This window comes from Aricia agestis, chromosome 10, assembly GCF_905147365.1.
Source record: "Aricia agestis chromosome 10, ilAriAges1.1, whole genome shotgun sequence".
In the NCBI taxonomy this organism is placed as follows: Eukaryota; Metazoa; Arthropoda; class Insecta; order Lepidoptera; family Lycaenidae; genus Aricia; species Aricia agestis.
The window spans coordinates 8,822,827-8,839,696 of record NC_056415.1 but is presented as its reverse complement, the minus strand read 5'-3'; the positions used below and the strand labels follow the sequence as shown (position 1 = coordinate 8,839,696).

General features: G+C 33.3%; 2 protein-coding genes across 2 annotated transcripts; one reads left to right on the top strand and one right to left on the bottom strand.

Annotated features, from left to right (window-relative positions):
• The first annotated feature begins 1,766 nt into the window (after window positions 1-1,766).
• LOC121731015 (larval cuticle protein 1-like) lies at window positions 1,767-7,828 on the top strand. Its single transcript, XM_042120305.1, has 6 exons — window positions 1,767-1,806; window positions 1,888-2,012; window positions 2,486-2,713; window positions 3,841-3,844; window positions 5,641-5,646; window positions 7,818-7,828. The coding sequence occupies exons 1-3, from the start codon at window positions 1,798-1,800 to the stop codon at window positions 2,706-2,708; spliced, it is 357 nt and encodes a 118-aa protein (XP_041976239.1). The 5' UTR covers window positions 1,767-1,797; the 3' UTR covers window positions 2,709-2,713; window positions 3,841-3,844; window positions 5,641-5,646; window positions 7,818-7,828.
• LOC121731014 (larval cuticle protein 1-like) lies at window positions 6,114-7,262 on the bottom strand. The gene is made up of 3 exons (XM_042120304.1): window positions 7,220-7,262; window positions 7,013-7,137; window positions 6,114-6,550 (listed from the first exon to the last, which is right to left on the bottom strand). Exons 1-3 carry the CDS (start codon window positions 7,226-7,228, stop codon window positions 6,328-6,330), a joined length of 357 nt encoding a protein of 118 aa, XP_041976238.1. The 5' UTR covers window positions 7,229-7,262; the 3' UTR covers window positions 6,114-6,327.
• Window positions 7,829-16,870: the final 9,042 nt, after the last annotated feature.

Below are 16,870 nucleotides of genomic sequence, written 5' to 3'. Positions count from 1 at the left end.
CTTTTTAAAATACAGTTATTATTGTATAGAATTTTCAGACCTGTAACTTTGATCATTTAAATCTCTTTTGATCATTGAAATCTTGATCAGTGATCATTGACCCCGAATGACTCTCATACACGTAACACGAGATCAGTGAGGACTTTTGAAGTTTTCTGTCTGATGGTAAACACAAGCTCTCCACAAAATTTGGCTTTGTCAGATTTTTTGTTATATGACCACTATTTCCATATAAAGATGAAATTTAATGTTGCTCAAATTGTTAAAAAAGTTCTCAACTTAAGTTTTATTTTTAGCAACATGATAAATTAATGAACTTAATAAAAAGTTTTAAAAATCTTGCTTTTTATTCAACTGCATACTCGTAAAATTAGATTTACAATATTATTATTTATTTTTACTGTTTAATTTAAAAAATACTTACTTTTAACCATTTACAAATGACCTGAACTTGTACAGCTATGTCTGTTATTACAAATTGAGTTTTCGTTCTGGCAAATTGCTGATGGACCATGATTCCCATCGATACATGTGTTAGAAAAAGTTTAATTTACATTTAAAACAATCATCATTATGATAGATAGTCAAAAGATGGATTTATCTAGTCTTCTTTTTATATTGATACTAGAAATAATTTAAGTGGCAACTGGCAAAACAACGTTTTCCAGGTCAGCTAGTGTCACAGTGTTTGTGCGCGAACTCCTCCAAAGACCAAAACGGCTCAAATGATTTTAATGAAATAATAATATAAATGCGAAAGTGTGTCTGTCTGCCTGCTATCTCTTCACACCCAAACCGCTGAACCGAATTTTCTGAAATTTGTTATGGAGATACTTTGAGCCCCGGGAAAGAACATAGGATTGACGACCTCTGTGGCTCGGTGGGTGGGCTGTCGGTAGCTCAAGCCGGGGGTCGCGGGGTCGAATCCCGCCGACGGAACAAAACGTTTTCAAAGTTCCTGGGTCATGGATGTGTATTAAATATGTGTATGATATAATAAAAATCTTAAATATATGTATGGTATAAAAGTATTAAATATATTTCCGTTGTCTGGTACCCGTAACACAAGTCCTTCAGGTACTTACCACGGAGCCAGACTGACGTGGTTGGAAGCGTTCATAGATATTATTATTATTATTAATATTTTATCCCGGACTTACGTGCGGTTCCTGTGCGATAAAATAATTTTGGCGCAACGGAGTTGCGGGCGTCATTTAGTATTATTTAATAATTTATACATCTATGATGTCAATGTCATTAAGACAAGGAATGGAATTTGGAAAATATTTCTTTATAATTTTATGCCTATGAATATCAATGTTAATGTAGTTAAAATAATTTTGAAAAAATCGAGAAAGTTTATTTACTTACCTTGTTTTACCCTTGGGCTTCTTTTTTGCGACGACTTGCTCTGATTTTTTCGTGAGTTGTGTATAATGCTAAGCCGAGAAAATTTCATAAGGATTTAGAATTCTATAATCCATATTGTAGCAAAATGTTACGGTCAATTTAGACAGGTAAATATAGTTTCTTCATTTCTGCGACACAAAAAATATTTTTTTATCTCAACGCCAAGTGCAAACCAAAGTCGCTGGTCACTTCAAGTCTGGTATTCAAGAAACGTCATATTTTTATTTTACTCACCTTAAAGACCTGAACTATCGGCATTGCTTGTCATCTAATAATTTAACGTTTGTCGTTGGGTAGACGAGTCGGGAGAAATGTATAAAAGAATCAGCCGACGGTTTCGGCTATCAGTCGCTCATTTGCAAGCAACGCAACGAAACTTAAACCAACATGAAAGTGGTGTGTGCATTTAATAATTGAAGTGTTTTGGTAATAACAGTTTGGAGTTGGTGGTTGAGTAATAATTTGTAATGTCCGTAGATCGTAGTCGCCCTCGCCCTCGTAGCCCTCGCGGCCGCCGGCCCCGTGCCCGACGCCGTCCCTGAGCCCATCAAGATCCTGCGCTCCGAGTTCGACGTCCATCCCGAGGGTGGATACAACTACGCGTAAGTATTTACATAATACCCTGAGCTTCTTTGTCCTTACTATATATAGTACTTTTCTAAAGTTTAAAGATGTCACTTTTTGAATATAATTAATTTTTGAATGAAAACACGTTAGAAAAATTTCGAATTTTAAATTTTACGATTAGCCTCCTTGCCTTGAGTTTATGATAACTATAGGTCTACCAGAATCTGACGGCAAAAAGTGGGAAATTAAATTGATTCTAGCAATACCGGGGTAATTGGAATAAAACATTTTGATCCTTTTTTTCCTTATAGCGGCTTATTCTGTGTGTGAAACATGCAAAATATATAAAAATTTATCCAATGATCAAGGATATTTTTTGAAAATCTGCCATCAAAATTTGCCATCAGATTCTGGTGGACCACTATGTTGTAAAACTAATTTCTTAGATTCTAAAAGCTAAATGACATGCTTTTTTTATTCATTCAATAATTACAATATTATTCTCCAGTTTCGACACCGAAAACGGAATCCACCGCGATGAAAACGGAGAGATCAAGGAAGCTCTGGATGAAGAGAACAAGCCCCACAACGTGGTGGTCGTCCGCGGCAGCTACTCCTACACTAATGAACTTGGAGAACCCGAGACTATCACCTACTGGGCCGACGAGACCGGCTTCCACGCCGAGGGCAGCTCCATCCCCAAGGTTCCCGAAACCGTCGCCCGGCGATAGATTCCGTCGTACCTTTTTGACCGTCACATTGAACGTATTTAATGTGCCGGTCGAAACTTAGATCGAGTAATTGGAATCCGTATTAATAATGGCAGCGATTAAATTATTTTGTTGCCATTGCTCACTGCCTTATTTTGTATATTTTTTATTGTTTTGTTTCGTTGAGAAGTTCGTTTTATGAATAAATACCATCTACCAAAGTGATGTATTTAATTTCATCCCCCTCAAATGCACACTCTGAATTACAATAAATAAATATACGTTTATTCCCCTTTTTTGACCATTACACCACAAGAATAATATAATTAAAAGACAAAAAAATAAAAAAATCAAATAAAAAATACAAAAAAATAGAATAAAAAATTAACTACAAAATAATTAAAGTGATTAATTTGGAGAAGGTGTTAGTAGTATGTTATATTATAATACTGTCTCAGAATTAAACAAACATAAAATCAATGACTAAAACTTTCTTGAGGAAACTAACAACTAACCTGATGAATTACGAAATTTAAAACTTTAACACTTACAACGTAAAATTTGTGTGCAGAGCCCACATGAGATGTAGACACGAGCTTAGAAAGGACTCTACAAAATCTTACCCCTAGAGGTAAGCAGGAGTTAGAAATTTGTATGCAAGTGCTATGTTTTTAAAGTAAGAGTCTATTAAGGGCCTGTTCACCACTTCCTGATAAAGCGTCGGATAGACTATCCACAACTTATTTGACAGATTCTCCATACTGTAACTATCAAGTTAAGTGGTGGATAGCCTAAAATTAGGCACCAGCACAAAAAATAAACAAAAATTTTTGTTCGCAGTTTCTGCCAATATTGTTTTGTGATGCGTCGGATTTTGGTCGGTTATTTTGTGTGTTAGTAGCAACTAGCAGCGCCTTCTGCTACGGCCTTTGCGTAATATTCCCTATTGAATTGCAATACGTATGACAATAAATTGGACGCTGTTAAGCATTCGTGTACTAACCAACGAAAAATAATGTATTGAGTTATGAATGCAGTTATGTTCTTTAGATGATATAGAACAAGACTGCATTAAAAATTTAACAACAAAAAAAATGTGGGTTAGGACACTAATGCTTAACAGTGACTTAATAGGTATGCACGGTGACCACAGTCACGTCATTAAAATTTTAAAGGTCAGAGTTCACATGCCACAGGGTCATTAAAAAGAATTTCACTATACAAAAACAAACGATTAAATTTATAAATGTGTTGACGATGAAATTACGTCAGCAATACTCTAACTCCATGAATATTTTTATTTTCCATTCAGTCATACTTTATATTGATCTCCTAAATACCTAGTCAACGTATTGTATTTTAAGGATAACCTTCGAATATTTTTATCACAAGACAATAATTTATTAAAATTGTTAAATAACTAAAAACACTATTTAGTCACATCGACATAGGTAAATTTTAATATTAGCTAAATGTATTCTTAAAACTTATCTTAAATTTTTGTTACTCATCTTAAGGCCCTGTATTCCCAAAAACGGACGATTTTCAAGATTTAAAAGTGACAGTAGACACAAAAATATAGTAATTTAAATTCTGAAATAAATATATGTGTTAGTTAAGGATCTAACACAGTGGAATTTATATTCCATTACACAATATCATGAACTTCACTCGATAGAAAAAAATCCCAAACTTACCTCTTTTTTTAACGAATTTTCCATACTATGTCCAAATTATTTGGAATTTTCAGATAATTTTTGCACTGAATTAAATACAAAGAATATATCTAGGGCGATTCGTTCTTTTGACTCGATTTAATTGATGTATAAAAAAACGACGAAAATTCCAAATAATTTGGACATAGTATGGAAAATTCGTTAAAAGAAGAGGTAAGTTTGGGATTTTTTTCTATCGAGTGAAGTTCATGATATTGTGTAATGGAATATAAATTCCACTGTGTTAGATCCTTAACTAACACATATATTTTTTTTAGAATTTAAATTACTATATTTTTGTGTCTACTGTCACTTTTAAATCTTGAAAATCGTCCGTTTTTGGGAATACAGGGCCTTAAGGCGGGCAGAAACCCCAATTTATTATTTATTGACTCCTGGTTTACCTAGTTCCAATATAGTAACGAAATTAAAAAAATATATGAGATATTAAGCGCATTATTTAAAAAGGATTAAATCATAAACAGTTTAATGAAACACAATACTTTGGCTATAATTAATTAACAAACGCACCTCCGACAAAAATCTTTATCATCGAAATGTAAGTATTAACGAGGAAAACATACATTTTATTTTAATAAATTATTAAGGAATCTAGGTATATTAAAATGGACTGAACCGATCATTTTTTTAATATTTATTTTGAAAGATATTTAAAAAACACAATATGAAAAATAGAGAAGATCCACCCCTAGAAACTACAATTTTATGCTAAGCTAAAATGGACCTTATTGCGATGCGTACACGCTTGGTCTTTGGTTGTGTTCAAGGTTATCGTTTTGGATTGAGATAAGTGCTCGCCTTAATGCTTCAAAGGCAAATAATTCTATTTAAGTTTAAATAGAAGTCTTTGCTTTTTACGCGTAAATTATGTCTAATATCACCTACACGGGTGACGGGCTACACGTCTGTCCAGATTTCCAGAATATACATTGGCTCTTTAGGCCCTTGCCTTATTTTTATAAGAAGTTATTTTTTCTTCGAGACACTATGGAACCCTCAATACATGAGGATTTTGAGGACAGCCGACAGAGGATGATTCTAGTTCTCAAAGTACATATACCTCTACATAAAATGCTAATCATATAATAATTATATTCATAACCACGATTTCTTATTTTTTACCTAAATAAATAGATAGCATTTTATTACGCGGGATTGCATTAAGAGGGGGACCTATGACCAAAGAATTCTATTTAAATAGAAGTCTTTGTTCTAAGGAGGCTGTATTGTTTTGACAACATTGTTTGTGTTTAAAATTAAGTTTTCCTTTTGATAATCTCCATAATTAAGAATGAAACAAAATATCCACCCCAGTCCCATAATATTATAATAATAATATTTTTCTAATAATTGTCATTAGATATTATAATAATATTATGCGGCGCGTGAAAAGAGCATACATTTACATAAAGCTTCTAAGATATTATACAAACAGTATGTAAGTATGCAAAATCTTTTTATAAACTTTTAAAATATGACCTAAGTACAACATTTTGTCAATTAATAGTATCTAATTCCTTAAAAAAATATATTTCGTTTTTCACATGAAAATCAAATACATTAGGTATAGAATATACATACTGAATATTAGACCAAAAAATATCTGTCTTAAAAGCATAACGGTAACTTTGTAATCACAAAATAGCTCAAAACTCAAAACATGAGTCAAAAGGAAATAAAACAAAATAAATAAAATCGATGGTGTTTATTCGTAAAACGAATATTTTTAACGAAAAAAACAATAAAAATGTACAAAAATATGGCAGTGAGTATCTAGCGACGAGAGTTATCAAATCTCGCCTCCATACTCAAAATGGCTATTCCCATTCTCGATCTTAACTCGACGTTTCGACCAGCTCATTAAATGCACTTTCAATGCGTCGGTCGAAAGGGTCTGCCAGGGTCTATTGTCGGGCGACGGCCTCGGGGGCCTTGGGGATGGAGTTGCCCTCGGCGTGGAAGCCGGTCTCGTCGGCCCAGTAGCTGATGGTCTCGGGTTCGCCCAGGTCGTTGGTGTAGGAGTAGCTGCCGCGCATTATCACCACGCTGTGGGGCTTGTTCTCCTCGTCCAGCACCTCCTTCACCTCGCCGGTCTCGTCGCGACGGATACCGTTCTCCGTCTCGAAACTGGGGGATAAAGTTGCGTTACGAATACTCGAAATCTGTTTTACTGCAGAGAAGAAGAAATCCTATAATTATATGCTGTGATGCTTTAATTTTTTTAACTTACAAATCCAACTTATGTGTCTAAACACACTAGGCCGAAATTACGCGGCGGAAATTCCGCATGACTACACGCGCAATACAATATACGGATGGAACGCGACGGAATAGTGTGTCATCGGTAATTTAAAATATATTGCGGGCGTAATCATGTGGAATTTCCGCCGCGTAACTTCAGCCTAGTGTGTTTAGACGCTATAACTTAAAACGTTTCTACATATTATTTTGTTTAGATGTTTTAGCACTGGCTTTTAAACTATTGACCTTTAGAGTAAAGCTTTGTAAATTAAAAACTGTAAATTATTTGATCAATCATTAAATTGTTAGAAGAAAGAAAGGTATGACTCCGGGAACAATGAATCTTACGCGTAGTTGTATCCACCCTCGGGGTGGACGTCGAACTCGGAGCGCAGGATCTTGATGGGCTCAGGGACGGCGTCGGGCACGGGGCCGGCGGCTGCGAGGGCCACGAGGGCGAGGGCGACTACGATCTACGGACATTACAAATTATTACTCAACCACCAACTCCAAACTTTTATTACCAAAAACACTTCAATTATTAAATGCACACACCACTTTCATGGTTGGTAGGGTTCGGTTCCGTTGCTAACAAATGAGAGACTGATACCCGAACGGTCGGATCATATTCTTTTATACATTTCTCCCGGCTTCGGAGGTCTAACGTAATGTCAAATGATGGCAAACACGGTGTCGATACCAGCTCCGTAGATGATGGGCGATCATTGTGTTAGTACGTTGCACTTGTGTGGGTGGAACGCACTTACGCAGTCACCCGAAGGTTTTTATTCAGATTGTTTGCTTATTGATTTGTCACCGGACGAACATTTCAGCAAGTGCATGTGACAGGTCAAGGATTCTATGGATTTTTATGAGTTTCTACGTTAAATAAGTCTTGGAATTGATTCAGTTGTTCTTCCCGTTCAGTAGTTCGTTCACGTCCAAGGTCGACGGAGCTTTAAGGTTTTTAATAGAATCAGTACCTAGATATGCTACTCATTTAAATGCAATATACGTAACTATTAGTAATTACTAAATTTAAACTTCATTTCAATTTTAAAATGTCTTTAAAACTAGCTATGTAATGTTAAGTAGGCACAAATTTTAGTATGTAAACATATTTAAATACTTTACAATTAGGCACAATTACAAGATTTTGTGCGAAAAATTAAACGTTGTTACATAATACATAACTTGAGAATAATATTAGCATAAAATATTTAAATCAATGTCAATGAACTGGTTTAGTTTAGATTTCAAACTGCTCAAATATTTATAGAGCATTTATTGATAAGTGAAATGTTTTAATAAATAAATTAACTTTTTCGCCTATTATATCATTAACTTTAAGGCCTTTTAAAGATTTTGAAGTTTAAAGTTGAGTTCAAATTATATTTTATTACCTAATTGACTTATTTTTTAATCATAGAATACTATGTCTCATGACCTCTCTTATGGTATCCTCTTTCTATTCTGAGTCAACAAGAAAGTTTCATAACAATCTAATATTGAGTTTGTTTAGTAATCCAACGAGAATAAACATACATACATATTATTCCTATTCTGTGTGTACAGATGTTACATTGAACTAGATAATGTTATACGATTATTATTAATCGTTTTGGTCTTCTAATCACATAAGTACTCGGTTAATGATTTAGGGCTGATTTTTAAATCGTTAGATAAATTTTATGGAATCTAGAATAAATTTGGCGTTTTTATATAGTACACTACGAATAATAAATAGTTTTTATTATTCGTAGATAGTACAAAAATGTCAAAGCGTCATATTTATTCTTTAAAGGTAAAAAAATTCTGACGATTGAAAAATCGGCCTTATTATTAGTCAATTAAAATTAACACGACAAAATTAATGTGTCATTTGTTTGTTTTTATTTCGCTGTCAGTAACAGAAAAAAGTTTTTGGCAGCTTTATAGCCTGAGCTTTCTTTACATTTAGATCAATATGAATTGAAATGTGATTGAAATACTGGTCAGCAGAGGTCAATAAGTCTTGCATTTAGTAATATAACATAACTCACGGTATTGCAGCCGATTAAGTAATATGCAAACAAGATTTACTTGCATGTTTAGAATTAAATCGATTCATACGCATAATAGAGAATCATCTCTATTCTCTACAAACGTTGCAGTAATACTTTACATACAAAAGTATGGATTCGGCAGAGAAAATAATAAATTTTGTACAAACAAAATCCCAAACGAGGTATATGCTAAAATAATGGAGAAATGAGGTAAAGTGACAATTTTTCTGAAAAAATCGGTAACATCGAGTCCACTTGACTGCACCAGATGATGATGTACAGCAAGGGCCAACACGCGGCTCGCGGGCCGCATGCGGCCCGCCGTCTGTTACCTTGTGGCCCGCGGAGCCGAGCACATTTTTTTAAAGTAAAAAAAGTTAATACTAAAATTAACTTATCAAACCTACTATAAAAAGCAAACTAAACACTTATTTTCTTTTACTTCTAAAATCAACACATGCTTTATCTACATAAAGTGGGGCTGACTTTAAAAAAATAACTTCTAAAATCAACACATGCTTTATCTACATAAAGTGGGGCTGACTTTAAAAAAATGTACAGAGAGGGGTGTTTTCTTTGCTTATTACAGTACATTTTTTTGTTCTAAGCTCTAAGTTCTAATAGGAAAAATTAGTATCCGATTTTGACTGTGCGCAGACTTATCTGGCGCGCACTACGAGTATTACATAAAATTTGAGTGCACGCATAAGATTTGGGTAAAATTCTACTTCCGAATTTTGGTTCAAGTGTCGAAAAGGTTGACTACCCTTGATGTACAGAGATACGAACAAAATGCATGCCATAAACTCTTAATGGCCCCTTCCGACTCCTATTAGACCCTGCGGTCTCTACCTTACACTATTTAAAGCAAGAAATTAGTAAAGATATTTTATACTCGTATAGAGCGTAACCTTTTCAAGATTTATAATATTATTCTCAAAAATATTTTGGTAATAATAATCGATGGTCTTATACTAAGGATCGCTAACAAAGTTTAAGGTAATATTATAACCGTAATTAATAGATATCTTTAATCTTGGATATATCATTTATCATTTATCTCCTGCAATCTCTGATATATTATATTTTTTACACGTAGCAAATTGTTAGATGACCTCTTCATAGTTCGGAGTAAGGTTGGTGATACCATCTTATTAGATTATCTAAGATCATCAGGATTTTAATCTTAGACAAGGCCAAACAGAATTAAGAAAAATCCTTAAAATATATTGTATTGTAATTGTTATGTTCTCTCTTTATTTTTATGTTAAAGCACTGAAGGTTCTGCTAAATATGCTTACAATATTATACAAGTTTTGATATCGTTTTTAGGGTTCCGTACCTAAAGAGTAAATACGAGACAATATTACTGAGACTTCGATGTTTGTCCGTCTGTCTGTATGTCTGTCTGTCTCCAGGCTGTCAAGAACCGCTATAGCTAGACTTCTGAAATTTTTACAGATTATGACGTAAGTATTTCTGTTGCCGCTACAACAACAAATACTAAAAACAAAATAGGTAGGCACTTGAAACTTTCTCAAAGTCCTTTATCACTTTAATAATTAATAATAATATTGAAATGAATTATAAATTTTAGGGGGGCTCCCATACAAAAACACAATTTTTGGCCTATTTTTGCTCTACAACGTACGGAAGCTTCGTGCGCGGGTCCGACTCGCACTTGGCCGATTTTGTTATATTAATATTATTTACTTAGTAGTAGTAGGTATCTATCTTTGGTAAAGGTTTTTTAGTATGATATAAAAAGAAAAATATATGGTATTGTTATAAAAAGACAAAACCAAAGTCAAACGCATTGTATGTGATGTGGCTATAGCTAAAATATAGGAATAAAACACAGCTTCTATATTTATCTTTTCGATAAAAACATTATTCCTAATTTATTTTTGTGTAAGAAATAATAGTCGGACAAACTTCGGTTGATGGCCGGTTTCGGTTTTGTATTTCTATTTCATAAACTTGAACTTGACTTTTCGACTTGACGGGTATTTCATTATTTTAGAAGTATTTTCTTATGTTTTATTTTGCAACCGGTTGTTCTTCGCTAGGGTCAAATTTAGTTTTTATAATACGTCTAAGGAGCAGCTGCTTATCAATAAAATCAAGAGATCGTCCAATGGTCGAAATTTGACCACAAATAAAAATTAAATTATAAGTTTCAAACAACGTTTTTCCATTGATATATTACTATACTGGCCGTGTTATAATTGTCTAACAGTATTTAAGATTCAATAAAAAACTAAATCTATTTTCAATTTCACAACAGACTTCAACCATTTTTTTTAATGAAATAAGGGGGCAAACGAGCAAACGGGTCACCTGATGGACTTCCGTCGCCCATGGACACTCGCAGCATCAGAAGAGCTGCAGGTGCGTTGCCGGCCTTTTAAGAGGGAATAGGGTAATAGGGGAGGGTAGGGAAGGGAATAGGGTAGGGGATTGGGCCTCCGGTAGACTCACTCACTCGGCGAAACACAGCGCAAGCGCTGTTTCACGCCGGTTTTCTGTGAGAACGTGGTATTTCTCCGGTCGAGCCGGCCCAAACGTGCCGAAGCATGGCTCTCCCACGTATGAATACTACCATAAATAAAAGAGTACAATTCGTGTGTATAGGCTTGTCAATCAAAATTTCCTAGTGTGTTTTGTAATGTGTGTAATGTTTTATTTCTTAAAAAAATGTGTGATAAAAACATAATTTCAAAATAATATTAACTCGGTGCACTCCTTCACCATATTATAACTGTGCAAAATTTCATTCACCTACGTTTCCGCATTTTTCGTCAAAAGGGATCCAAAGTTTTTCGCTCGCGTATTAATATATCTAAGAATAGTGTTTTCGATGCATATTTATATTAATTTTAATTAAACATTTTAAGTTTGTATAATATGTTTCCATTATTTTAGAAATGGCTATAAAACGCTTAAACATATTATTCATCTAAAAGTTAAAACAATTTAAAAATCTTACCCGTAAGTATTTTTACCGTCGATTGTAAAGTATTGAATTGCGTATTTTTAATATTATAACCAAGTTTTTTAATTTCCTTATTAGCAGCTATTTTTCGCTTATGACCTAATGTTTACTCTAGAGAATCGCTTTATCAAAATCTTGTGTTAACTAAAAAACATTATTATATTTCCTGGTAGCGGACGAAAAGTAATCGAGCTCACTTTAAAGCCGCAAGTTTATGCTAGCTACACTCTATGTATTATCATTAAATTTCCTGTTATCCATGTCCATTGTCCATGTCATATAAAAAATTTCCTCTGTCCTTCCCTTTGTATGTCTGCTTACACTTAAACTGATGAACCGCAAAATGACAGAAAACACATTTTTCCGGAAAAATGTACGGTTCCTGCTGTGCATGTAGTAATACTTAATATGCTGGACTAGGATTTAAGTATAAAACAATAAAGTGATCAATAATTTAAAAAAATTGCAATGGCATTGTGAAAACTGTCGGTAGTCTTACAATAAAATTAATTGCAAACAATTTACAACGCGATTACTACAGAAAACCGCATCTTGAGAGGCGCAAGAGGCGAAATAATGTGATGAGCACTTAACCTTTGCTAAGGTTTTTCGAGGCTCGTGAAATTTTGATTCAAGGTTATTATCGAAACAGTGGTCTCGACTCTCGAACCTCACAATACGAAATCGGTAAAGCTGCCAGCAGAAATAGGTAGATTCGCACCAAACGGACTCCAAAATCTGTACACTATGCAAAAGAATTTAATTAAGTAATTAGGTAGTTCGAGCGAGAAGTATTTAAACTATCAACGACCCATAACTATTGTGAATCCGTCTGTGCAGTTCGTGCATGAAATATCAAGGAAATTGATTAATGAGCAGGAGGTGGATCTAGTTTATTTGGTAGGGCTATGACAAGTCCAGCCGAGTGATTAGAAAATTGATTTTAATCCAAAGAAGAATCCCATAAAATAATTTCTATGATCGCCTAATCATGTTTTAGCCCATTGCGCAGACAAGTCAAAAAGGTTACGTAAATGTAATTAATAGTGAAATAATGACCATCTCTGTAGAATCTGATGATGCTGGGACAATTCTGTTGACCTTAAATTACTTAAGTAATAATTAATTGATGGCTGCGATAGAGGTGAAGTTTTAACACATTCTTATGGCACATCAAGTCACTTTGAACTTTAATAAACAGTCGAAATATAGCATCTTCGTCAATTTTAATTTAAATATAATACAAATTAGAAAAATATTAAATACAATTTGTGATTTTAATAAGAAAACGAGTAAAATAATCACATATTAATAGTCTTCGTGTCAATAACTTACTTGAAATTGTAAATATATGGAAATATATTTACAATTTACAATGTTTTTGTCATTTTACTTAATCGGTTATCATGGTTTTATTTTCTCGTTTTATTGAAGTTCACTAAAATATTTTTAAATATTAATCTTGAAATTAAACGTGTTTATAGAATCGTGCTGCAGAAATAATCATTAAAATTAAATAGAAATATTATATTCAGCATAAGTATTGAGTTTTCTGCATCTAATCATAATAATAATATTATAATATGGCTGACCCAAAACCAGGCTTTTGTTTGGATTAAGCTTCTGTATATAATATACAGAACCCTGAATCCAAACAAAAGCCGACAGACATCCAATACAATATGCCGATACCCTGTCCTGCATGCCGTGACAGTTACCTTTAGTTTTTTAAAGGCTTTTATTTAACTTGCTCTGTATGTATGTAAGTATGTATGTTGCGGTGGAATTTTGGAACTCAATTTTGAAGTAGGGAGATATATTTAACCGATTGAGCTGAAATTTGGCATACGCGTTTAGTTTGGATGACAATGTACGATATTATGGTATGTGGCATAGGGGGGGGGGGGGGGGTACATCCAATAGGGCGGCTCATCCAAGATACGGGAATAGTTATTTTTAATGCACTTCTTATGGGTATCAAATGCTTATTGAGTGTAAATTAAAAAGTAATAGTCAAGTCGTATCGTGTCGTGACGTATCATGTGTCATGCCGTGTCGTGTCGTGGCGTAACGTGACGTGACGTGACATGACGTGACGTGACTTCAAGTCAAATCCAGCTGGGTTTCAGAAATTGCTCAGTTGAATCCGGTCACTTTTGTTAAATTTTAACTTTTTAGTCATGTACAAAATAAAATATAACAACTCGCTAAATATAGATTTTTCACTGGTCAAAGTCGAGTACGTAAGTTAATCAGATTTTAACAAATTCTTGAAACAAAACATATTACTATTAAACAGACTATCTAGCCAGACAACTAAAAAACAAAAAAATAAATTATTAACAAAAAACTTTTTGAAAAAGCCTTTATTTAAATAAAATAGAATAAAAGAAGAAAATTTTCTCCTTAAATTTTTTAATTATTGAGTTATAATCCTCAATATAATATAAGAGTTGCATGATAGATAATAAAAGCTTGTCGCGCGATTTGTAAATAAACTAGTATCAATTTATCTGAGTAAATTGATGTTATATTTCTATTTTAACAAATTTATCAAGTACTGATAGATTGTCGTGCAAATCGTATACTACAGAGGCGTGGTTATAGTTATAGTCAAAGTTATGGTTATAGTTAAGGCTAACTTAACTTTAACCCTAACTTTGACCACAGAATTTGACAGATGTCTGTTGCTGGTAAGGCTTTAAATGAACGTGGGTGGGGGCGCTGCTGGTAAAGGAGAACTGTCAAGAATGGCGTTTTTGTATGATGACAGCGTTAGTTCCTTTTTTCGCCACGTTTCGTTTCGCCATTTTTAAAGCCTTATCGAGCTCTATGGTTATAATACAATGTGTCCCGACACCGGTGTCCGATCCTTTAATGTCATAATCTATGGCATATTTTATCGACAAATTAGCTCTCAAATTTTTTCTCTCTCTCACGGTTGTAAAATGGCAGCCATTTTAATTTTTCTCGGGCTTTCACACTAATCTGACCAGTACTTCACATGTAAATATCCTATGAAGATAAAAAAGGTCTCATTTGATAGCTGAATTTGTGGACTACGCTTACATAGGCAATATGTTATAAATTTCGTGGAATTAAACATAGAAAAACCCAAGTTGAAGAAAAAAAAAAATGTGTATTTTTTATTAATGGCTTTTTGTGGAAAATCTAGCCGATTAAACTGGTTCTTTTTTATTTTAAATAGATAGAAGAAGTTTTCATCTTTTAAAATTCTTTTATTTCAATGCTCTAAGTCAGATAGTTTAGAAGTTATAATGATTTTCTTATGGTGAGGTGGTCAGATTAGTATGAAGCCAGAGAAAAAATTTTTTGTTCAAAAGTTGAAGAAAAAAAATTTGAACTCATGATGTATGGCTTATATTAGTGACAAATTGGCTTTCAGATAATTTTTTTCTCCAACTTTTGAAAAAAAAATCTCTGGATTCATACTAATCTGACTACCTCATCTTAAGAAAATCGTTATAATTTCTAAACTATCTGACTTAAAACATTGAAGTAAAAGAATTTTAGAAGATGTAAACTTCCTCTATCTTTGAAAAATAAAAAAGAACCAGTTTAATGTGCTAGATTTTTTACAAAAAGCCATTACTTAATAAAAATACACAATTTTTTTTCTTAAACTTGGGTTTTTCTATGTTTAATTCTACAAAATTTATAACATATTGCCTGTGTTAGCGTAGTCCACAAATTTAGCTATCAAATGAGACCTTTTTTATCTTCATAGGATATTTACAAGAACGGTTCTGGTCGGATTAGTGTGAAAGCCCGAGAAAAACTAAAATGGCTGCCATTTTACAACCATGAGAGAGAAAAAAATTTGAGGGCCAATTTGTCGATAAAATATGCCATAGATCACGACATTAAAGGATCGGACACCGGTGTCGGGACACATTGTACTTATATTATATTTTAAGGAGAAATTTATTTTCGTCTTTTTATACTATTTAATAATTTATTTTATTTAATTTTTAATTTGTTAATTTTTCAAAAAGTTTTTTGTTTATAATTTTTCAAAAATTATTCGACACATATTAAGATGTATTGGGGCAATCTCGTAAAGTTTTTGGAAGAGTGAGTATATTGTGTCATTGTTTCAAGTTTAGAAGACGAATTTGTATATATTGTTACCTATAAGTTATAACTGTAACATTTTAGTTATAATAAACATATTTCCATGTCAATTGTATATTTTTTAGTTCAAAAGTATTTACGGATTCTGATATAACTACCCCTTTAAAATATAACCCTATTTCTACTTTTCATGGGTAATTTCGAATACTCAAGGGGTAATTTCGAATAACAGCCGAAACACGACCTAATGTAAAAATACATTTAAGGCACATATTTATTTTTATTCTATTTTACCCCATACATGAAACATTGTGCATACAAGCCATAGAAGACACCAAACTAATTTTTGTACCGAAAAATTTTCGAAATTACCCCATCGGGGATGCAGATGTCCTCAACATTTGGAGCAAAGAAATAAATAGAATAAGAACAATAAAAAAGCCAACGAAAGTGGTAGCTAACAGAGATAGAACTATTAACCTATCAATATACAGAAAATCAGCTGGTTAGAGTTGCGTTTTAGTGTTCCGTAGTCAACTAAGTTTTGTTGATTAGTGAACTAAAACGACTAAAACGGTACCCTAACAAGCTGTTTTTTTTTGTATAATGATAGGTTAATAGTTACATAATTCAAGAGTAACCTTGTCCTACAAATAGAACAATCCATATTTTAGGACCATCAAATCGGAATATTATATTATGTTGCGCACCCCTGCAAAAGACTATGAAAAAATTTTTGGGGAAATTTCGTTAACAAATTTACCCCACTGGGGTTATTTCGAATGTTTATTAAAAATCATAGCTAGAGCAACATAACCTATTCTTAGGAAAGCAAAAAACGTCAAAGCTTCTTTAAAACAAACAAAATATTACGTAACTTACCTAATTTCTGTGTAAAACAATACGGGGTAATTTCGATAATTTCGATAATCCCAAAAAAATCATAAAATTGCACTTGGCGCGAAAAAATGAACTTAGCGCACATACACTGCCGGCTGACGGCTCGAGGGAAAGGAAGTGGGGGAGGTGATTAAATTGGCGTCTGGGTTAATGTAGCCAGAGCTCAAAATT